This window comes from Manacus candei, unplaced genomic scaffold (genome assembly GCF_025592945.1).
Source record: "Manacus candei isolate 608988 ecotype Guabito, Panama unplaced genomic scaffold, ASM2559294v1 h1tg000283l, whole genome shotgun sequence".
In the NCBI taxonomy this organism is placed as follows: Eukaryota; Metazoa; Chordata; class Aves; order Passeriformes; family Pipridae; genus Manacus; species Manacus candei.
Window position 1 is genome coordinate 645 of NW_026138331.1, and position 22,386 is coordinate 23,030.

At 58.2% G+C, this 22,386-nt stretch overlaps 2 protein-coding genes and 1 long non-coding RNA gene across 4 annotated transcripts; 1 reads left to right on the forward strand and 2 right to left on the reverse strand.

The window, feature by feature from the left end:
* Nucleotides 1-997: 997 nt before the first annotated feature.
* LOC127464854 (uncharacterized) lies at nt 998-3,504 on the reverse strand. Of its 2 annotated transcripts, XM_051775309.1 has the most exons (4): nt 3,436-3,504; nt 3,299-3,395; nt 2,720-3,258; nt 998-2,588 (listed from the first exon to the last, which is right to left on the reverse strand). In XM_051775309.1, the coding sequence occupies exons 2-4, from the start codon at nt 3,392-3,394 to the stop codon at nt 2,306-2,308; spliced, it is 918 nt and encodes a 305-aa protein (XP_051631269.1). In that variant the 5' UTR covers nt 3,395; nt 3,436-3,504; the 3' UTR covers nt 998-2,305. The 2 variants fall into 2 exon arrangements, with proteins under 2 accessions (XP_051631269.1, XP_051631268.1); XM_051775308.1 differs by lacking the exon at nt 3,436-3,504 and having other exon boundaries at nt 2,720-3,435.
* On the forward strand, nt 2,565-4,312 carry LOC127464855 (uncharacterized). Its single transcript, XR_007901668.1, has 9 exons — nt 2,565-2,640; nt 2,682-3,014; nt 3,056-3,136; nt 3,178-3,217; nt 3,259-3,608; nt 3,665-3,836; nt 3,895-4,051; nt 4,084-4,211; nt 4,244-4,312. It is a non-coding gene; the product is annotated as an uncharacterized LOC127464855 (long non-coding RNA).
* Nucleotides 4,313-4,395: 83 nt separating this feature from the next.
* On the reverse strand, nt 4,396-16,262 carry LOC127464853 (cysteine/serine-rich nuclear protein 2-like). Its single transcript, XM_051775307.1, is given in 10 exon segments — nt 4,396-4,617; nt 4,726-4,881; nt 4,918-5,013; nt 5,074-5,125; nt 5,235-5,390; nt 5,392-5,720; nt 7,124-7,408; nt 8,496-8,758; nt 12,893-13,122; nt 16,205-16,262. Coding segments are annotated over 9 exon segments (1,764 nt in total). The 5' UTR covers nt 13,098-13,122; nt 16,205-16,262.
* Nucleotides 16,263-22,386: the final 6,124 nt, after the last annotated feature.

A 22,386-nucleotide genomic window follows, 5' to 3' on the forward strand; every position in this document is an offset into this window, starting at 1 on the left:
GGGGGGACTCAGGAGGGGCTTCTCTGCCGCGCGACCCTCAGTCGTGTGGGTTTAACCCAAATTTTGTGAATTTAACCCAAATTTCAATGGATTTCCTCTCCGAGCGGGGGAATTGCTCGTGAAGGGTCCCCAGAAGGGGACGGGACAGACGGCGGGACTGGGGGGCCGGAACGGGACAGAGGGGCGGGCTCGGGGGTCCTGTAATGGGACAGGGGGGGTCAGGCTCAGGGGTCCCATGATGGGACAGGCAGGTCGGGCTCGGGGGTCCCATGATGGGACAGGGGGGTCAGGATCGGGGGTCCCATGGTGGGACAGGGGGGTCAGGATCGGGGGTCCCGTAATGGGACAGAGGGGCGGGCTCGGGGGTCCCGTAACGGGACAGGGGGGTCGGGCTCGGGGGTCCCATGGTGGGACAGGGGTCGGGCTCGGGGGTCCCAAGATGGGACAGGGGGTTCAGGCTCGGGGGGTCCCATGGTGGGACAGGGGGTTCAGGCTCGGGGGTCCCATGGTGGGACAGGGGGGTCAGGATCGGGGGTCCCATGGTGGGACAGGGGGGTCAGGCTCGGGGGTCCCATGGTGGGACAGGGGGGTCAGGATCGGGGGTCCCGTGGTGGGACAGGGGTCGGGCTCGGGGGTCCCCTAACAGGGCAGACGGGCCCATAACGGGGGTCGCGGGTTCCGGGGGCACCGAGAGACCCCCAGACACAAAGGGCTGATGAAACCCTCGTTTGTCACGTGACACGGTGGGAGGGGCCTGGTGGGCGTGGCCAGCAGTGTGGGCGCGGCCGAGGGGCGGGGCGGGAGCTCTGCGGGGCCAAACTCCGCCCCCCGCCCCAACTCTCGCGAGAGCGCGAAGTGGCGGCTGCCATGGCAACGGGGACGCCGGCCGGGATGGGATGGGGATGGGATTGAACCCAAATTTTGTGAATTTAAGCCAAATGTCATGAATTTAACCCGGATTTCAATGGATTTACCCCCTTTAGGCCACAACTCCCCGTCAAGTTTAACCATTTCTTTTATTTTTCCACTTAAATATTCTCTTTAAATACAGCAGAGTCCTGGGAACGGCGGGAGAGCAGGAAAAGGGATCAGAGGAGAAGCTCTGGAGTCATGAGGGGATTAAACGTGGGTTAAAAAGGAATTTAAAAGGAAATCCGAAATAAAAATGGAAATTAAAAAGGAAATATTGAAATAAGAAAAAAGGAAGCAAAAAGGAAACAAAAATGGAATTAAAAACAAAAGAAAAATGGAATTAAAAATTATATAAGGAGATAAAAATTAAATTAAAAATTAGAAAGTGAAATTAAAAGTTATAAAAAGAACTGAAAATTAAAAGTGAAAAGCAAAATTAAAAATTATAGAAATAAAAACTAAATTAAAAGTGAAAAAATTGAGCTAAAGATTATTTAAGAAAATAAAAATTAAAGGTGAACGAAAAATGGAATTAAAAGTTATATAAAGAGATAGAAATAAAAAGGGAATAAAAAATAAAAAGGGAATAAAAGGAAATTAAAGGGAAATAAAAAGGAAATAAATGAAATAAAAAAGGAAGAAAAGAGGAAAAAATGAATTAAAAATGAAAGAAAAATGGAATTAGAGATTATATAAAGATATAAAAATTAAACTAGAAATGAAAGACAAGCGGAATTATGTTACATAAAGTGGTAAAAAAAAACAAATAAAAAAGGAATAAAAATTAAAGAGGGGATAAAAATTAAAGAGGAAATAAAGAAAGTAAACGGAAATAAAAAGAAAGTTAAACAAAAAATGAAATTAAAAAAAAGAAATAAAAAAGGAAATAAAAAAAGAAATAAAAATGACATTTAAAAAAAAAATAACTTAAAAAGGGAACTAAAAATGGGCCCAAAAAGCTGCGAAGCCCCTTTGGGGGGGGGGAGGGGAGGGGGGAGGGGCCAAGTCTCTGTTTGGGGGCTGGGGGGGGGGGGGCGGCAGCACCAGCGAGGGGGGGACCCCAAAATCCAGGGGATCAAATCCCACCCAAATCCATCCCCAGGAGCAGCCAGGTGAGTGTCCAGGTGAGCAGGGATTTGGGAGCACCCAGGTGAGTGTCCAGGTGAGCAGATCCCGGGATCCAGGAGCACCCCGGGGAACAGATCCCATCCGGGCGGGGCTGGAGACCAGACAGGGCCCCCTCATCCCGATGTTCCGCCACTCCCGCCCCCTCCCGGGATGGAATTTCCCCCGGCCCAGGTCGATCCCACCTGGCCGGGGCCAAAAAAGAGGGAAAAGCCCCAGGAATGAGGAGTTCCAGCCCGGGAAGCTCCGGAGCACCGGGGGGGTTCCATCATTCCCGGCCCCGGGAAGGGCTGGAGGGCCCCGGGGGGGGGCACTGGATTCCATCCCAGTCCAACCAGTTTGGGCCAGCACAGGGAGCCCGGGGCAGGTGGGAGCAGCCGAGGGGCAGCACGAGGAATTCCAGGCGCTCCAGGAGAGGATTCCCTGGGAATGGCACATCCAGAGGGACACCTGGGAGCACCCACGGGGCTCCTGGGACAGATCCCGGGTGCTGGAATGGCGGGGGGGGGGCCTTGGGAAGCACAGGGGGGTGAGGAGGCAGGTGCAGGTTCCTTGGGAAGCACAGAGGGGGTGAGGCAGGTGCAGGTTCCTTGGGAAGCACAGGTGGGATGAGGAGGCAGGTGCAGGTTCCCTGGGAAGCACAGGGGGGGTGAGGAGGCAGGTCCCGGATGCAGGAGCTCACCTGGAGCTCACCTGGAGCTCGTGGATCAGGGCAGGGACAGGTGACATTCCAGGACATCCCCGGGACAACGGGGACACCTGGAGGGCTCTGCTCCCACCTGGATGCACCTGGAATGGGGCAGGATTACAGGTAGGGCAGGGACAGGTGACATTCCCAGACCCTGGACCCCCAGCAGGGATCCATGAGCATTCCAGAAGGTTCCAGCAGCTGCAGTTGGTCCATCCCAGGTGAGGAGCTGGAGGTGGCTGAGCCCCCCGGATCCTCCAGGTGAGTCTGGGGGCTCGGGCCCTTCCAGGTGTTCCCTGATCCATCCCGAGGGCTCCCTGATCCTTCCAGGTGCTCCCTGATCCATCCAGGTGTTCCCTGATCCTTCCAGGTGCTCCCTGATCCATCCCAGGTGTTCTCTGATCCATCCAGGTGCTCCCTGATCCATCCCAGGTGTTCCCGGATCCTTCCAGGTGCTCCCTGATCCTTCCAGGTGCTCCCTGATCCATCCAGGTGTTCCCTGATCCATCCCGAGGGCTCCCTGATCCCTCCAGGTGTTCCCTGATCCATCCAGGTGTTCCCGGATCCTTCCAGGTGTTCCCTGATCCTTCCAGGTGCTCCCTGATCCTTCCAGGTGCTCTCTGATCCTTCCAGGTGCTCCCGGATCCTTCCAGGTGCTCCCTGATCCATCCCGAGGGCTCTCTGATCCTTCCAGGTGCCTCCTGATCCATCCAGTCCCCGGGGAGCGGGAGCAGCACCTGGGCAAGGTGGGCTGGGGTGTGGCCACTTCATTAAAGGAACAAAACGTAGGGAAAAGGGGCTTTTCCCTCAAAGCCCAGGAAGGGGAGGGCAGCCAGGTGGGACCAGGGGATCCAGGCTCCAGCTCAGGTGTGTCCTGGTACAGGTGTGTCCCGGTACAGGTGGGATGGAGGATGGGAAGGATCCAGGGGTCCAGCTCAGGTGTGTCCCAATACAGGTGGGATGGAGGATGGGAAGGATCCAGGTGGCTCCAGCTCAGGTGTGTCCCAGCTCAGGTGGGATGGAGGATGGGAAGGATCCAGGTGGCTCCAGCTCAGGTGTGTCCCAGCTCAGGTGGGATGGAGGATGGGAAGGGTCCAGGGGTCCAGCTCAGGTGTGTCCCAGCTCAGGTGGGATGGAGGATGGGAAGGATCCAGGAGGCTCCAGCTCAGGTGTGTCCCAATACAGGTGTCTCTGCCAAGTAGAATGGAGGATGGGAAGGATCCAGGGGTCCAGCTCAGGTGTGTCCTGGCACAGGTGAGCTCTGCCAGGTGAGAGGAAGCTGCCGTGGGATCCAGGAGGCTCCAGCTCAGGTGTGTCCCAGCTCAGGTGTGTCCCAGCTCAGGTATGTCCCAGCTCAGGTGTGTCCCAGCTCAGGTGTGTCCCAGCTCAGGTGTGTCCCAGCTCAGGTGGGATGAAGGATGGGAAGGGTCCAGGGGTCCAGTTCAGGTGTGTCAGAAGATGGGAAGGGTCCAGGGGTCCAGTTCAGGTGTGTCCCAGCTCAGGTGTGTCCCAGCTCAGGTGGGATGTCCCAGCTCAGGTGTGTCCCAGCTCAGGTGGGATGTCCCAGCTCAGGTGTGTCCCAGCTCAGGTGTGTCTGGCCCAGGTGACCCCAGTGCAGCAGCCCCAGGTAAACGACCAATCCATGGAATAAATAACGGGGTGGGAGGAGCTCACACGGGCAGGTGGGGCAGCTCCAGGTGCTCCGGGGGGGTTTGGGGAGCCCCCCCCTCGCTCTCAGCAGTGGGGACAGGTGAGACCCCCAGGTCCTCCCCACAGGGGCTGCAGGTGGGAGCCGGAGGCTCCTCGGGGCCACTCCCACCTGTCCCACCTGCCTGGGGCTCCACTGCCAGGTAGGGCTGGGGGCACACCTGGGGGCTCACCTGGGGGCTCACCTGGGGGCACAGCTGGAGGCTCACCTGGGAACTCACTTTGGGGTTCACCTGGGGACCCACCTGGGGGCTCACTTGGGAGCACAACTGGGAGCATAACTCAGGGCTCACCTGGGGGCACACCTGGGGATCTACCTGGGAGCTCACCTGGGGGCACACCTGCAGGCTCACCTGGGAGCTCATCTGAGGCCTCACCTCGGAGCTCACCTGGGAGCCCACCTGGGGATCTACCTGGGAGCCCACCTGCGAGCTCACCTGGGGATCTACCTGGGAGCTCATCTGAGGCCTCACCTGCGGGCTCACCTGGGAGCCCACCTGGGGATCCACCTGGGGATCTACCTGGGAGCTCACCTGGGAGTACACCTCGGAGCTCACCTGGGGGCACAGCTGGGGGCTCACCTGGGAGCCCACCTGGGGATCCACCTGGGAGCTCACTTGGGAGTACACCTCGGAGCTCACCTGGGAGCCCACCTGGGGATCTACCTGGGAGCCCACCTGCGGGCTCACCTGGGAGCCCACCTGGGGATCCACCTGGGAGCCCACCTGCGGGCTCACCTGGGAGCCCACCTGGGGATCTACCTGGGAGCCCACCTGCGGGCTCACCTGCGGGCTCACCTGGCCCCCCCCCCTGCACCGGCTGCTCCGTGGGGAATCCCAGCCCCGGTGCTCCCGGCGGGAACGGGGCGGGGCCGAGGCCGGGGGCGGGGCCCGGGGGGGGCCTCACCTGCCAGGTGGTGCCGTCCAGGTGCTCCCCCAGGACGCAGAGCCCCCCGCCCCCCCCCCGCCTCTTCCTCCTCGTCCTTCCTCCTCCTCTCGAGCTCCTCGGCCGTCTGCAGGTGCAGCACCGCCCGCGCGTTCTCCGCCAGGTACTCCTGGAAGTCCTGAGTCTCGGGGGGCTGGGGGGGACCCCAGGGCGGACCCGGCGCCGCTTCCTCGCCCCCTTCCTCCTCCTCCTCCTCCTCCTCCTCCCGCCGGCTCTGCAGCTGCAGCTTCATCAGCGTGTGTAGGAAGTGGGTCCGCACCCGCAGCGGGTTGAACTCGATCCGCCCCGAGGCGTTTCCGCAGCCGTCCCGGGAACAGCCGCACGGGAACGAGGAGCGATCCACCTGCGAGAGGGACGGGGATGCACCTGGGACGGGGACAGGGCTGGGATCCACCTGGGACAGGGACGGGGATGCACTGGGACAGGGATCCACCTGGGACAGGGCTGGGATCCACCTGGGACAGGGCTGGGATACACCTGGGACAGGGACGGGGATGCACCTGGGACAGGGATACACCTGGGACAGGGCTGGGATCCACCTGGGACAGGGACAGGGCTGGGATCCACCTGGGAGAGGGACGGGGATGCACTGGGACAGGGATACACCTGGGAGAGGGACAGGGCTGGGATCCACCTGGGACAGGGCTGGGATCCACCTGGGAGAGGGCCGGGATACACCTGGGACAGGGATCCACCTGGGACAGGGCTGAAATACACCTGGGACAGGGATCCACCTGGGAGAGGGACGGGGATGCACCTGGGACAGGGATCCACCTGGGACAGGGCTGGGATACACCTGGGAGAGGTACAGGGATGCACCTGGGACAGGGATCCACCTGGGACAGGGCTGGGATCCACCTGGGACAGGGATCCACCTGGGAGAGGGACAGGGATGCACCTGGGACAGGGATCCACCTGGGACAGGGACAGGGCTGGGGTCTCCCAGGATCACAAAGGATCACACACACCCCCAGGGGATCCCAGAGCCGAAATCCCAGTGAGGGACACAACCCCACAATGGACACAAAGCTGGGCACGGCAGGGACAAGGAGACACCACGGACACAGAGGGACAAGGACACCCAGGAACTCCCTCAAGGAGGAGCACGGACACAGCAGGTGTGCCAACCCCTCCCTGATCCCAAATCCCTGCCCTGGGCCTTTCCCAGCTCCCCTGGCCCTCTGCCCCTCACCTGGCCCTGGTTGCCCACCTGGATGCCCTGCCCCAGGGGGCTCACCTGGCCTTGCCCTGCCCTGTCCCTGTTTCCCCTCACCCGGCCCTGCCCCACCCTGCCCCAGGTGGCCTCACCTGGCCCTGGCTGCCCTGCCCTGCCACAGGTGGGCTCACCTGGCACTGGATTCCCACCTGGCTGCCTTGCTCTGGCTCACCTGTCCCTGGCTCCCCTGCCCTGTCCCCGTGGTCTCACCTGTCCCTGGCTGCCCCCATGTGCTCACCTGTCCCTGGCTGCCCACCTGGCTGCCCCGGGGTCTCACCTGTCCCTGGCTGCCCCGGTGGTCTCACCTGTCCCTGGCTCCCCTGTCCTGCCCCGTGGTCTCACCTGTCCCTGGCTGCCCACCTGGCTGCCCCGGGGTCTCACCTGTCCCTGGTCGCCCCGGTGGTCTCACCTGTCCCTGGCTGCCCTGTGGTCTCACCTGTCCCTGGCTGCCCCGTGGTCTCACCTGTCCCTGGCCGCCCCGGGGTCTCACCTGTCCCTGGCTGCCCACCTGGCTGCCCCGGTGGTCTCACCTGGCACTGGATGCCGGCCTGGCTGCACGCACAGGTGTGTGGCTCGCAGGTGAGCTGGCAGAGGCAGCCGCACTGCTCCCGGGACAGGCGCAGCGCCCGCAGCTCCTGCCGCTCCTCGGCGTCGATCCTGCGCACGCCCGAGGCCCGGAGCAGCGCCCGCCGCCGCTTGGTGGGCAGCGGCTGCAGGTAAAAGCAGTCGCCCACCTCCACCTGCCCCGCCTCCAGCTCCGCCTCCGGCACCTCGGCCAAGGGGAGTCCGCCCGCCTCGGGCACGGCCTGGCTCACCTGGGGGCACAGCACAGGGGGCACCTGAGCGGGGGGCTGTCCACCCAGGGGGCACCTGTGCAGGTGTGTGTGCCCATCCGGGGGTGTGTGCCCCCCCCGGGGTCACCTGTGCAGGTGTGTGTCCATCCGGGGGTGTGTGCCCCCCCCGGGGTCACCTGTGCAGGTGTGTGTCCCCTCACCCAGGGGTCACGTGCAGGTGTGTGACCCCTGTGCAGGTGTGTATCCCTATCCAGGGGTCCCCTGCGCAGGTGTATCCCCACCCAGGGTGTGTCCCCTGTGCAGGTGTATCCCCACTCCAAGGACACCTGTGCAGGTCTGTGTCCCCATCCAGGTTTGTGTCCCCATCCAGGTTTGTGTCCCCCGTGCAGGTGTGTGTCCCTCCCCAGGGGTCACCTGTGCAGGTGTCCATCCGTCCCACCTGGATTCCCCCCACACATGTGCAGGTGAGTGTCCCCCCACCTGGCTCCTGAGCCCACCCAACACTGAGCTTGTCCCCCCAAACCCCATCCAGGGGTTTCCCACCTGGATTCCTCCACAACCTGCCCCTCCCCAGCCCCCCCAGGTGTTCCCCCCCCTCAGGTGTTTATTCCCCCCCCAGGTGTTCCCCCCTCAGGTGTTTATTCCCCACTAGGTGTTCCCCCTCCCCAGGTGTTTCCATCCCCAGGTGTTTATTTCCTCCAGGTGTTCTTCCCTTCCAGGTGTTCCCCCCAGGTGTTTGTTCCTCCCCAGGTGTTTCCCCCCCTCCAGGTGTTCATTCCCCCCCCCACAGGTGTTTATTCCTCCCCAGGTGTTTATTCTCCCCCCAGGTGTCCCCCCCAGGTGTTCATTCCCCCCCCCCCACAGGTGTATATTCCTGCCCAGGTGTTTCCCCCCCCCCCAGGTGTTTATTCTTCCCCCAGGTGTCCCTCTCCCAGGTGTTCCCCTCCCCAGGTGTTCCCCCCCTCCCCAGATGTTCATTCCTCCCCAGGTGTTTCCCCCCCTCAGGTGTTTATTCCCCCCTCCCCAGGTGTTTATTCTCCCCCCAGGTGTTCCCCTCCCCAGCTGTTCCCCCCCCAGGTGCCCCCCTTGTCCCCCCCTCCCCTCTCACCTGCCTCCTCCTGCCGCGCAGCCTCTCCCTGCGGCGGTGCCGGCGCAGGTGCTGCCGGCGGCTCACCTGGCGCAGGTGTGCGAACTGGCTGAGGCTGTACCTGCGGGCGCGGTGGTGCCGGGGGGCCATGCCCAGGGAGCTGCCCCCGGCGCTGGGCACGCAGGTGAAGCCCTGGCGGCGGGCGAAGTAGAAGACGGTGACCTGCGCGAAGCGGACGCGCTTCCCGGCGCGGCGGGGCCGGGAGCGGCACAGGATGGACGGGGCTGAGGCACAGAGGGGCACAGAGGGGACGGGTCAGCACGGGGGGAACACGGGGGGATCTCAGACTGGGCCTACAGCCACCCCAAATCCACCCCAGGGGGACCACGCTGTGCCCACAGGCACCCAAATCCACCCCAAGGAGACCCCAAACTGCGCCCACAGCCACCCCAAATCCACCCCAGGGGGACCACGCTGTGCCCACGGGCACCCAAATCCATCCCAGGGGGACCACGCTGTGCCCACAGGCACCCAAATCCATCCCAGGGGGACCACAGCTCTCCCCAGAACTCACCCCAAATTCACCTCAGGAAACTCCAGAGCCCTCCCCAAAACTCACCACAAGATGCAACCAAAATTCACCCCAAATCCACCCCCAGGGGATCCCAAACTGCACCCACAGGCACAAAAAATCTACCCCAGGGGGACCACGCTGCGCCCACGGGCACCCAAAATTCATGCCAAGGGGACCCCAAACTGCACCCACAGCCACCCTAAACTCACCCCAATAATCGCCACAGCCCTCCCAACCAAAATTCACCCCAAATTCACCCCAAGAGTCACCAGAGCTCTCCCCAAAACTCACCCCAAGATTCATCAAAACTTACCCCAAAGTTACATAAAATTCTCCAAAATTCACCCCAAGAAACACCAGAGCTCTCCCCAAAACTCACCCGAAACTCAACACGAGGTCCAACCAAAATTCACCCCAAATCCACCCCAAGAGTCGCCAGAGCTCTCCCCAAAACTCCCCACAAGATGCAACCAAAATTCACCCCAAGAGTCGCCAGAGCTTTCCCCAAAATTCACCCAAAATTTAACCACAAGATACAACCAAAATTTGCCCCAAACTCACCACAAGATTCACTAAAACTTATCCCAAAGTTATATAAAATTCTCTAACATTCACCCTGAGAGTCGCCACAGCTCTGCCCAAAATTCACCCAAAATTCACCACAAAGTTCAACCAAAATTCACCCAAATTCACCCCAGGAGTCACCAAAACTTACCCCAAAGTTACATAAAATTCTCCAACATTCACCCGAGTTTCCCCTGAAATTCACCCCAAGTTTCCTCAAGAGTCGCCCAAAACTCCCCCAAAATTCCCCCCAAGATTCACCCAAAATTCACTGAAGTTTTGCCTCAAATTCACCAAGACTTACCCCAAAATTACAGAAAACAGTCCAGATTTCCCTCCTGTCCTAGTTAGGACAGCTGGGACCAGTTCATCATGGCATGGGTGTAACCCACAACTGTGTATTCCAGAGCCTCCCATGCCATTTCCCAGGAACTGTCAGCAGCAGAGGCCTGTAGATGCTCCTGTCCTCACACCCTTTTATGGAACTCCCCGCTCTGAGGGCAGGACTGACCATTCCTGCCTGAACTGGAGAATATATAAACCTGGAGTTTCGGAACCTTTCCACCACTCGTGGGATCCAGAGGAAGGCTGCAGCTCACCCCTCTCAGCCAGACTGAGACCACCACCCTCAACTGGACTGCGATCACCACTTCTGCCCAGACTGCAGCAGCTCTCCCACCAGCAGGTTTTTTTCCCCTCTCCCTTTACTTTGGACTCAAACAGGGCCCAAGGAACACCACTTTGTTCATGCCCCAGGGTACTGGGTTATACATTTGGGTTTTGGGGGTTGAGACCAATTGTTTGTTTGTATTATTGTACTTACTGTATTATTTTAATAAATTGTTATTCTGACTTATAATCTCTCCTTTGAGTTGAGTTCATTCCCCCTGCTGGTTAACTTTTAAACCAGCACACCTCCCAAATTTAAAAAAAACATAAGTTCCCCCCCAAATATCCTCCCAAACTCCCCCAAATGTCCCCAAAATCTCAAAAGTTCAGACCTCACAAATTTGCCAAATAATCGCCCCCAGTTCCCTAAAGTTGCCAAAAATTCCCAACAGTTCCCCCAAATTCTCAACAAATTACACAAAAATCCCCAATACTCCTCCCAAAATTCCCAAAATTTACCAAAACAAAACCCCAAAATTCTTTAAATTTCCCCAAAACCAAAGAATTTCCCCAAATGCCCTCAAAATTCAAAACAATTCAAAGAAGTCCTCTAAAATATCCCCAAATTCAAAAAAAAAAAAAAAATCTCCTCATTCCCTAAAACTCAACCAAAAAAAATCCCAAATGCCCCAAAAATCCCCAGAATGCTGCAAAATTCCCCCCAAATTCCACAGTGCAAAATAATTCCTGCAAATTACAAAAAAAATCTAAATTCCCTCTCCAAAAAATCCTCACCATGACCAGAATTGGCTGAAATTCCCCCAAACCCAAAAAAAGTTCCCAAAAAATTCCCCAAATGCCCAAAAATAATTACCACAAATTAAAACAAAAATTACCTCACATTCACCCAAAATTTCCCAAAGTTCACCCAAACTTATCCCAGAATTACATAAAATTCTCTAATTTTCCCTCAAATTACCTAAAATTCTCCAAATTTTCCCCCTGAATTAAACACACCCATAAATTACACCCCCAATTCCCCAAAATATCCTAACCCCCCCCAAATTTCCCCAAATTCTCAAAAATTCAAACCCCACGAATTCCTCAAATCAATCCCCCTAATTAATACCCCAAATTCCCTGAAACAATCAAAAATTCCAAACAATCATCCCAAGAGTCAAAAATATTTCTCCAAATTCTCAGCAAATTACAAAAAATCCCCAATATTCACAAAATTCCAAAAATCCACCAAAAAAGCCCCTCCAACAATTCACCAAAAATAAAAACACCTCTGAAAATTCCCTAAATTTCTCCAAATGCCCCCAAAACTCAATAAACCAAAACTCCTCCTTGTTCCCTAAAATTCAACCAAAAATGTCTCCGAATTTCCCAAAAACATCCCCTAAAATTTCCCCAAATCCCTCCAGCTTTAAAAAGAAACAAAAATCCCTAATATTCCCTGAAACTCCACTGAAAAAATCCCAAATCCCCCCCCAAAAATCCCAAAATGCTGCACAATAATCACAACAAACTAAAATAAAAATCCAAACACCCCAATACTCCCTCCCAACCAAAAAATCCTCACCGGGACCAGAATGTGCTGAAATTCCCCCAAAATCATTAACCCCCCCCCAAACCCCCCCTATTCGAAAAAAAAAAAAAAAATCACCAAAAAACCGCCCAGATTCCCCCCAAAATCCAAAAGAAATCCCAGCGAAAAGTAAAAGAATGAAAAAAAATTTTAAATTTTTAAAATTCTTAAAAATTTCCTAAAAATTTCCTAAAAAATTCCTAAAAAATTTACCCCAAGGGTCCCCAGAGCTCTCCCCAAAATTCACCCGAAACTCACAAGATTCACCCAAAATTCACCCCAAGATTTACCCAAAATTCACTGAAGTTTTGCTCAAAATTCACCAAGACTTACCCCAAAATTACAGAAAATTCTCCGGATTTCCCTCCCAGATTAAAAAGCCCCATAAATTCCCCCCCAAATACCCCCCAAACTCCCCCAAAAGTCCCCAAATTCTCAAAAGCTCAGACCTCACAAATTCGCCAAATAATTGCCCCCAGTTCCCTAAAGCTGCCAAAAATTCCCAACAATTCCCCCAAAAGTCAAAAAATTTCCCCCAAATTCTCAAGGAATTACACAAAAATCCCCAATATTCCCCCCAAAATCCAAAAGAAATCTGCCCCCCCCCAAGAAAATTAAAAGAATAAAAAATTCTTTAAAAATTCTTTAAAAATTCCTAAAAAAATTTCTAAAAAAATTTCTAAAAAAATTCCCCAAAAATTCCTTAAAAATTCCTTAAAAATTCCTAAAAAATTCCTTAAAAATTCCTTAAAAATTCCTTAAAAAATCCTAAAAAAATCCTAAAAAATTCCTAAAAAATTCCTAAAAAATTCCTCCCAAAATTCCTGAAAAATTCCTCCCAAAAATTCTTAAGAAGTTCCTTAAAAATTCCCCAAAAATTCCTAAAAAATTCCTAAGAAATTCCAAAAAAAATTCCTAGAAAATTCCTAAGAAGTTCCTGAAAAATTCCCCCAAAATTCCTTAAAAATTCCTAAAAAATTCCCCCAAAAATTCCTGAAAAATTCCCCCCAAAATTCCTAAAAAATTCCCCAAAATTCCCCCAGGCTCCCCAGATCCCCCTGGATTCCCGGCCGCACTCACGGCCGGCGCTGGCGGAGCCGCCGCTGTCGCAGCTGTCGCCGCTGTCGCTCGCGGTGACCTCGTCGTCCGACGGCGACCCCGACGACCCCGAGGATCCCAATGACGATCCTGGTGATCCCAACGCCGATCCCGGTGATCCCAACGCCGATCCCGGCTCCACATCCTGCAGCCTCCGCTTGGTGCCGGCGCGCGGGAGCGCGGCCATGGGGGGCCGGGGCGCATGGAGAGCCCTGCGGGAAGGGGCAGCGCCCCGATGGCATTCCCGGGATTTCCAACCCTCCCGGCCCGCAGAGATCCCACAGAGATCCCACAGAGATCCCACAGAGATCCCACAGAGATCCCAGAGGAGCTCCCGGCCCCACCCCGGTGTCCTGCGGGAGGGATCTCCATGGAAATGACGTTAATTAATGTTATCCCGGAATTTTTGGGAGCGCTCCACCCCCCCCTCCATCCTGACTTTTCCCTTCGGGGCCGATCCAGGATGGAATTCACCCAAACCCAAAGGAAATCCCCTTTTTTCACGGAAAGGATTTGCTCCTGGAAAAACCTCATCCCCCCCTAAAATTCCCTACACTTTGGAAAGGCCGTGGGACGCTCCAAGAATTCCCAATCCAGGTGGGATCGGGGACGAGCCCCTCGGGGACTTTCCCACCCACCCTCTTGATCCCCAAATGCTCCAAAAATCCCCAATATCCAATGGGAATATCCGGGATTTTGGGGCAATTTGTGGCTTCAGGTTGGGCCAAGGGATTTTGGGACTGGATTCCCATGGGGAAGTTCCTTGGATGGGTTTGGAATCCCCCCCGGATCCAGCGGGATCTGGACCCAGCCCGGGATGTGCTCGGGGTCCCCCCGGGAGGGGAATGTCGGGGCCCTGCCCCCAAAAAGGCAGGATGGGAATTCCCAGCCCTCGGATTCCGGTTGAAATCCGGCTTTTGGGGGGGGGTTGTTTGGAAGGGAAGAGCTGAACCCTGGGGGGAAAGGGGGGAAAAGCAGGAAGGAAGGAAGGAGCTGCTCCCGATCTCAATCCCAGAAAACCCCCTCCCCCTCTTCCTGAGCCCCCAAATCCTCCAAATATCCCCCAAAACCACAGGTTTTCTGCCTCCGCTTCCCCTGGGATTGGGATCGGGAGCAGCTCCTTCCTTCCTGCTTTTCCCCCCTTTCCCCCCAGGGTTCAGCTCCTCCCTTCCAAACAAACTCCCCCCAAAAGCCGGATTTCAGCCGGAATCCCAGGGCTGGGAATTCCCATCCTGCCTTTTTGGGGGCAGGGCCCGGGCACAGATTGGGGGGAGTGGGGGGGGAACAGGGGCCTGTCCCGGGGGGTCTCCCCTGTCCTGCTCCTCTCAAAGGTCCCACAGGACCCCCTGGAATCCCCCCCGGCTGGGAGGGCCCCCTCCCCTGCCCAAATTATCCCGGATATGGCATGGAAAGGCCCCTCCCCCACACCTTCGGGGTCACCTGAGCAGGCCCCTCCCCCTCCAGGTGCGTCACCCCCCCCACGTCCCCCCAGGTCCAGAGGAGGGGGGGCCCCACCTTTTGCACTCCCCAGCCACTATAGTGCCCCCCCAGGCTCTATAGCCCCCCCTCCCCTATAGCCCCCCCAGCCCTATAGCCCCCCCAGCCCCTACAGCCTCTCTGGCCCCTGTAGCTCCCCTCTCCTACAGCCCCCCCATCCCCCATAGCCCCCCACCCCCTCTATAGCCCCCCCATCGCCCCCCACCCCCTCTATAGCCCCCCATGCCCTCTGCAGCCCCATTTCTTACAGCTGCCCCCCCCCAGCCATAAACCACCCCCTACAGCCCCCCCAGCTGCAAGGCCCCCCCACCCCCTGCAGGACCCCCCAGCTGTGGGGTCCCCCACCCATACTGATCCCCTATATACCCACTGATCCCCTATATACCCAGTGTGGGGTGTCCCACCCACACTGATCCCCTATATACCCAGTGCCCCCCCCCACCCATACTGATCCCCTATATACCCAGTGTCCCCTATATACCCCCCTAGAGCCCCCCAGCGTTCTCTGTAGCCCCCCCAGGACCCTCTAGAGACCCCCATCCCTTACAGCCACACCCCAGCTATGAGATCACCCCACAGAGCCCCCCCACCTGCAAGGCCCCCCACCCCCTGCAGCTGCAAGGCCTCCCCATCCCCCACAGCCCCCCATCCCCCACAGCCCCCCATCCCCCACAGCCCCCCATCCCCCACAGCCCCCATCCCCCACAGCCCCCCATCCCCCACAGCCCCCCATCCCCCACAGCCCCACAGCCCCCATCCCCCACAGCCCCCATCCCCCACAGCCCCCCATCCCCCACAGCCCCACAGTCCCCATCCCCCACAGCCCCCCATCCCCCACAGCCCCCATCCCCTATTGCTGGAAGGTCCCACCCTCCATAATGACCCCCATCCCCTATAGCCTTCCGGTATCCCCTAAAGCCCCCCCATACCCTCTGTAGCCCCCCCCGTCTTACAGCCGTGCCCCCCCAGCTAAAACATCATCCCCCCAATATCCCCTATAGCCCCCACCTCCTGCAGCCTCCACAGCTGGAAGGTGCCCCCACCCACAATGATCCCCCCATCCCCTATAGCCCCCCCCATCCCCTATAGCCCCCCATATCCCCCACAGCCCCCATATCCCCCACAGCCCCCATATCCCTCACAGCCCCCATATCCCTCACAGCCCCCATATCCCTCACAGCCCCCATATCCCCTATAGCCCCCATATCCCCCATATCCCTCACAGCCCCCCATATCCCCCATAGCCCCCACAGCCCCCATATCCCCTATAGCCCTCCATAGCCCCCATAGCCCGCCATATCCCCTATAGCCCCCATATCCCCTATAGCCCCCATATCCCCTATAGCCCCCCATGTCCCCCATATCCCCCACAGCCCCCATATCCCCCACAGCCCCCATATCCCCTATAGCCCCCATAGCCCCCACAGCCCCCATATCCCCTATAGCCCCCATATCCCTCACAGCCCCCCATATCCCCTATAGCCCCCATCGCCCCCACAGCCCCCATATCCCCTATAGCCCCCATATCCCCTATAGCCCCCATATCCTCTATAGCCCCCCATAGCCCCCATATCCCCCACAGCCCCCATATCCCCTATAGCCCCCCATGTCCCCTATAGCCCCCCATATCCCCTATAGCCCCCATAGCCCCCATATCCTCTATAGCCCCCCATAGCCCCCATAGCCCCCATATCCTCTATAGTCTCCCCGCTATAAGATCCCCCCAGCCCCCTCCCAAGAGGCGGCGGCCCCGCGGCCTGTCCCCCCCCCTCCCCGCGCGGTGCCCCCCGCACTCACCGGTGCCCGGGGGGGGGTCTGGGGGGTCTCTCCGGGGGTGTTTTTGGGGGGGTCCCGGCCCGGGGGGGCTTGGGGGGTTTTGGGGCCGCTCCCGCCCCGCGCGCGTTCCCACAACAATGGGGCCGCGGCCGCTGCGCCCGCGCCTTTATAGCGCGCCGGCGTCACGTGACCTCTCGCGCGCCGGCGCCCCCACCGCCCTGCCCCGGGGCACGACGGGAAAGCGAGTCCTGCGGAGCGGGAGAGGGCGGTGCGCGCGCGGGGCATGATGGGAGATGTAGTCCGGAAGTGAGGCTGTACGGGGGGCTATGGGGGACCTATAGGGGACCCATAGGGGATCTATAGGGGATCTATAGGGGATCAAGGAATGCTTTTTTGAGTGGGAAGGGACTTTAAGGCCCATCCCGTCCCACCCCTGCCACAGGCAAGGACACCTCCCACCATCCCAGGGGGATCCAACCTGGACACTCCCGGGGATCCAGGGGCAGCCACAGCTCCTCTGGGAATTCCATCCCAGGGCCCCCCCACCCTCCCAGCCAGGAATTCCTTCCCGATATGTCATCTATCCCTGCCCTCTGGCACTGGGAAGTCATTCCCTGTGTGCTGTCCCTCCATCTCTTGTCCCAGGTCCCTCTGGATGGTCCCCCAGGTGTGTCCCTGCACCCCCAGCCAAGTGTGCCCCTGCCCCCCAGGTGTGTCACTGCACCCCCAGCCAGGTGTGTCCCTGCCCCCCAGGTGTGTCACTGCCCCCCAGGTGTGTCCCTGCCCCCCAGGTGTGTCCCTGCCCCCCAGGTGTGTCACTGCCCCCCAGCCGGGTGTTACCTGCCAAGGGTCCCTCAGTCCCTCTGTCTGTGCCATCGATGCAGGTTTGGGATCACACTGGGTCCAGTTGGGACCCCAAGGGCACCACTGGTCACTGGGGGCCACAGGGACCCTGAGCCCTTGGCCACGACCCTCTGGATGGGAGCATCCCCCCAATTCCTGATGGGAACATCCCAATTCCTGATGGGACCATCCCCCCAATTCCTGATGGGAACATCCCATCAATGCCTGGATGGGACCATCCCCCCAGATCCTGATGGGACCATCCCCCAGTTCTCTCTCCAGTGTAGGGGGGATGTTTTGGGGGGGATGTGTCCAAGGCTTTGCAGGAATCCAGGGAAATGACCCCCTTGTCCCAGGATCCCAAAACATCCGGAGCTGGGAGGGACCCAAAGGATCAGAGTCCAATCCCAGGCCCTGCCCCCAGAGTCCCACTGATCCCAAAATCCCGAGGTCCGAGGGCATCGTCCAACCCCCCCAGAGCTCCGGCAGCCTCGGGGCCGGGACCAAACCCGGGGAGCCCGTTCAGTGCCCGACCCCACTCTGGGGAAGAGCCTTTCCCAAAATCCAGCCTGACCCTGCCTGGCCCAGCTCCAGCCCTTCCCGGGGTCCTGTCCCTATTCCCAGGACAGAGATGGGAGCTGGGGGGACGCTGGAGACCCCCCAGGGGTCTGACCTCACCCTCTTCTCCAGCTGAACACACCCAGTGCCCTCAGCCCTGCAGCCCCTTCCCCACCCTCGGGGCCTCCTTGGGACCCTCCAACGGCTCCACATCCTCTGCATCACCCCAAACACCCCAATATTGCAGGGGAGGCCCCAAAACTGTCCCAATATTGCAGGGGAGACCCCAAACACCCCAATAGTGCAGGAGAGACCCCAAAACTGCCTCAATAGTGCAGAGGAGACCCCAAACACCCCAATAGTGCAGGGGAGGCCCCAAAACTGCCCCAGTGTTGAGGTGAGGCCACCCCAGGGCAGAGCAGAGTGGGACAATCCCCTCCCTGATGCCCCCGGGACAGGCTTGGCCCTCCTGGCTGCCAGGGCACTGCTGACTCAGGGACAACTGGCACCCACCAGGACTCCCAGGGCCCTTTCCCAGCACTGCTTTCCAGCCTCTCATTCCCAGTCTGTCCCTACATTCAAGGTTGCACCATCCCTCCAATCCCAAGAAATCCTTTAAAGTCCCCCCAAATCCAAAAAAATCCCCAAATCCCCCCAAAAAATCCCCCCCAAAATCCCCCCAAATCCCCCAAAATCTAAAAACATCCTCCTAAATAAAAAAAAAAAAAATCACCCCAAAATCTTGCCAAAAAGTTCCCCAAAATCTCCCCTAAAAATCCCAAATCAAAAAAAATCGCCCCAAAAATCCTCAAAAAAATCACCAAAAAATGCCTCCAAGTCCCAAAAAATCCTCTATAAATCCCCACAGATCCCCAAAAAATTAACTGGGAATGACCCCAATATTCCACGGAATAAACCCCCATTTAATGTCCCTGTATCCCAAATTCAGTCAGGAATTACTCCAGAACTCCACCCTTAAGGAATAAAACCCTATTTAAAGGTCCTCATTCGGCCCCAACCCCCTCGGAGTGTCCCTGGGGGTCCCTCGGGGCCCCTCGAGGCTCCAGAGCAGGGAGAGGATCCCAGGGTCAGAATCCAGTGCCCTCGTGATTCTCCCAACATTCCCGTGCCTTCTGGAAGCTCCAGAAGTTGGAATTTGGGATGGGATCCGTGAACACCCCAAAAATCCCCCCTCAAACCCCAGCAGAAATCCTCCTAAAAAATCCCACAAAATCCCCAAAAAATCCTCCAAAACCCCTTCAACCCCTTCCCCCAATCCCTCCTCAAAATCCCCCCAATCCCAAAAAATCCCCCCAAATTCCAAAATAATCCCCCCTAAACCCCCCTCAAAATCCTCAAAATACCCCAAAAATACCCCCAAAATCCCCTACCCCCCCTCCCAAATGCCCCTTCAAAATCCTCCAAAATACCCCAAAAATACTCCCAAAATTGCCTAAAACCCCCTGAAATCCCCCCAACCCCCCCCAAATCCTATAAAATGTCGTTGGGGACGCCCCCAGAACTCCACACTCCTGGAATAAAACCCCATTTTTAATGGTCCCCTAAAACCCCTCCAAATCCTCCCGCAAAATATACCCCAAAAATCTCAAAATCCCCTAAAACCCCTCCAAATTCCCCTACAAAATACCCCAAAATACTCCCAAAATTGCCTAAAACCCCCCAACAATCCCGCTAAAAAATACCCCAAAATACCCAAATCCCCCCAATTTCCCTTCAAAATCCCTCAAAATCCCCCCCAAAATAGCCCCAAAATTGCCCAAATCCCCCCCAACCCCCCCAAATCCTATAAAATGTCATTGGGGACGCCCCCAGAACTCCACACTCCTGGAATAAAAGCCCATTTTAATGGTCCCCGTCGGGTGCCAGCGGGACCCCGAAGCCCGGAGCGTCGCGGGGGTCCCTCAGGGCCCCTCGAGGCTGCGGAGCAGGAGGAGGATCCCGGGATCCAGCGGGACGGGCTCCAGCCGGGAGCGCAGCCGCGCCGCCGTGGCCTCGTGTCGCTCCCGCCGCCGCCACTCGCGGAGCATCTGGAAATTCCAGAGGACGGGATCGCCGGGGTTCTCCTGCTCGATCTGCTCCAGGCGGCTCTGCTCCAGCCCCAGGCACAGGATTCCCACCTGCCGCCACTCCCGGCCCAGCTTCTGGGCGATCCGCATCAAATCCCGCTCCGACAGCAGCCCGCTCCCGCCGGGATTCGGGATCTCCCTCCCGCCGGAGGGAGCCCCGGCGGGGATTCCCGGCGGGATTTGCCGCTCCGGGTTCCCGGCGGGGTTCGGGGTCGCCGCGGGGGCTCCGCCGTCGGGAATTCCCGGCTCCAGGGGCAGCTGGAACCGCTGGATGAGGTCGGGGCGGCCGAGCTGCCCGAGGGTCCCGGCGAGCAGGGCCCGGGAGCGGCCCGGGAAGCGCTGCAGGAGCAGCCGGCACAGCTCCGGGCGCGACGCGGCGAGCAGGAGCCCCCCCGGCACCTGCCCCTCCAGCAGCAGCTTCAGAGCCTGGAACTGCTCCTCCGGCAGCTCCTGCACCGCGGCCAGCACCGTCTGGCGCTCGTCCATGGGGGCTCCGGAATCCTGGGAAAAGGGGAGGTCCCGAGGGGGTGAAATCCTGGGGAAAGGGAGATCCCGAGGGGGGGAAATCCTGGGAAAAGGGGGAGATCCCGCGGGGGTGAAATCCTGGGAAAGGGGGAGATCCCGAGGGGGTGAAATCCTGGGAAAAGGGGGAGATCCCGCGGGGGTGAAATCCTGGGAAAGGGAGATCTCGAGGGGGGGAAATCCTGGGAAAGGGGGAGATCCCGCGGGGGGGAAATCCTGGGAAAAGGGGAGATCCCGAGGGGGGGAAATCCTGGGGAAAGGGGGAGATCCCGAGGGGGTGAAATCCTGGGGAAAGGGGGAGATCTCGAGGGGGTGAAATCCTGGGAAAAGGGGGAGGTCCCGCTGGGGTGAAATCCTGGGGGGAAAGGGGGGGGGAGATCCCGCGGGGGTGAAATCCTGGGGGTGAAGGGGGGTCGCTCCCGGGGCGCAAAGACTGGGGGGACAGGGCTCGATCGCGGGACACAAAATCCTGGGAAGAGCGGTCAATCCCGGGGGGTAAAATCCCAGGGAAAGGGGTCACCCCCCCCGAGCCCCCCGTGCCCCCCGGGGCTCCCCCGTGTCCCCGGGCCCCGCCCGCCCTTTGTTCCGGGTCCCGCCGACACCGCGGTGGCCCCGCTGACCCCCAGCCCGAACCCCCCCGATCCCCCCCCCCAGCTCGGACCCCCCGGTTTTACCCCCCCGTTTCACCCCCAGACCCTCCCGAGCCCCCCAAAGCCCCCCCGAGCCCCCCCCGGCTCTCACCGCGCTCGCTCCCGCTCGGGGGGCGTGGCCTGAGCAGGGCGGGGGCGCGGCCTCGGCTCCCGCCAAGGCGTTGCCGCGGCAACGGGGGCGTGGCCAGTGGACCGGTGGGCGTGGCCACTCCCTCTCCGAGGTCGTTACCCAATGAATAGCGGCGATGAGGAAAGGGGTGGGGCCTTGGGCGAAGGGGCGGGGCCTCAGAGCCCGCCAATACGTTGTCGCGGCAACGGGGGCGTGGTCATGTGACAAAGGGGCGTGGCCACCTCTCCCTCCAAGGTCGTTACCCAATGAATAGAGGCGATGGGCAAAGGGGCGGGGCCTCAGCTCCCACCCCCACAGTTACGAGACAAAAGGGCGTGGTCAGGGCGCGGTAGGGGCGTGGCTTGGAGTGAACAAGACACAGGGCGGGGCCCGGAGAGGGGGCGTGGCTTTGGGCGATTTTTATTTATTATTACGGATGTATTATTTCTAATTTGCTTATATACTAATAATACTTGCGTTATTTATTTATTATTCCTGTTTATTTGGATTATTTATCAGGCGCCGTCGGGCCCCTCAGAGGGAGGGGGAGGAAAACAGAGCAACGGGAACCACGGCCACTCAAACTGCAGCTGGAGCAGGGGAATAACTCACGTTATTGTATAGCATTAGGTATAAATGTAATATTATAAATGTAATATTATATATTACATATTATGTATGTTATAATATGTTATTATATATAAATGTATTTGTTACATATCCTATATTATTGTGTAAATTATATACTATATATATATATTTATAGATCTTACACATGTATTTATATATAAAATATATATGTATTATATGCTTTGTCAGCAGTCACACCTGCACAGAAGGAATCCAGGCCCAGAGCAGTTCCCCTTGGAGCAGGAGGAGCAGGCAGAGCCAGAGCTGATCTTACACACGTATTTATGTATAAAATATATATGTATTATATACACTGTCAGCAGTCACACCTATAGAGAAGGAATCCAAACCCAGAGCAGTTCCCCTCGGAGCAGGAGGAGGAGGCAGAGCCAGAGCTGACCCCCGAGCCCATCCCCGGTGAGCTGGGAGAGGAGCAGGGCCATCCCAGCCCCAGTGCAGTGGGCCCTGCTGACAGGGGGGCTCCGGGGCCGGGATGTCCCAGCCCAGGACATGGAACTGGGTGGGAGTGAAGCACTCCTGGGATGGAGCCGGGGACAGGGCGTTGGGAAGGGGACGGGAACCCTCAGCCCCCGGAGGTGACTTCTGTCAGGGTGCCTTTGTGAGGAGGAGCTTTGGGGGCACCAAGAAAAGTGGGACACGGGGAGGAAGGTGTCCAGGAGCTGAAGAGCGAGCTGTGCTGGAGGGAATCCCGAGGGAATCGGGTGAGGAACAGTCCCAGGAGGTCCGGGGGAGGCCCAGGCACAAAATCCATGTGGTGGAAGCTCCTGCAGGGCTCAGCGGTGC

Excerpts from the sequence above, each read along its gene's own strand:
- LOC127464854 (XM_051775308.1), bottom strand. The coding sequence starts at position 3,435 with ATGGATCAGGAGGCACCTGGAAGGATCAGAGAGCCCTCGGGATGGATC. Across the intron at positions 2,589-2,719 it reads GAGCTCCAGGTGAGCTCCAG|GAACCTGCACCTGCCTCCTC; the intron begins GTGAGCTCCTGC and ends GTGCTTCCCAAG.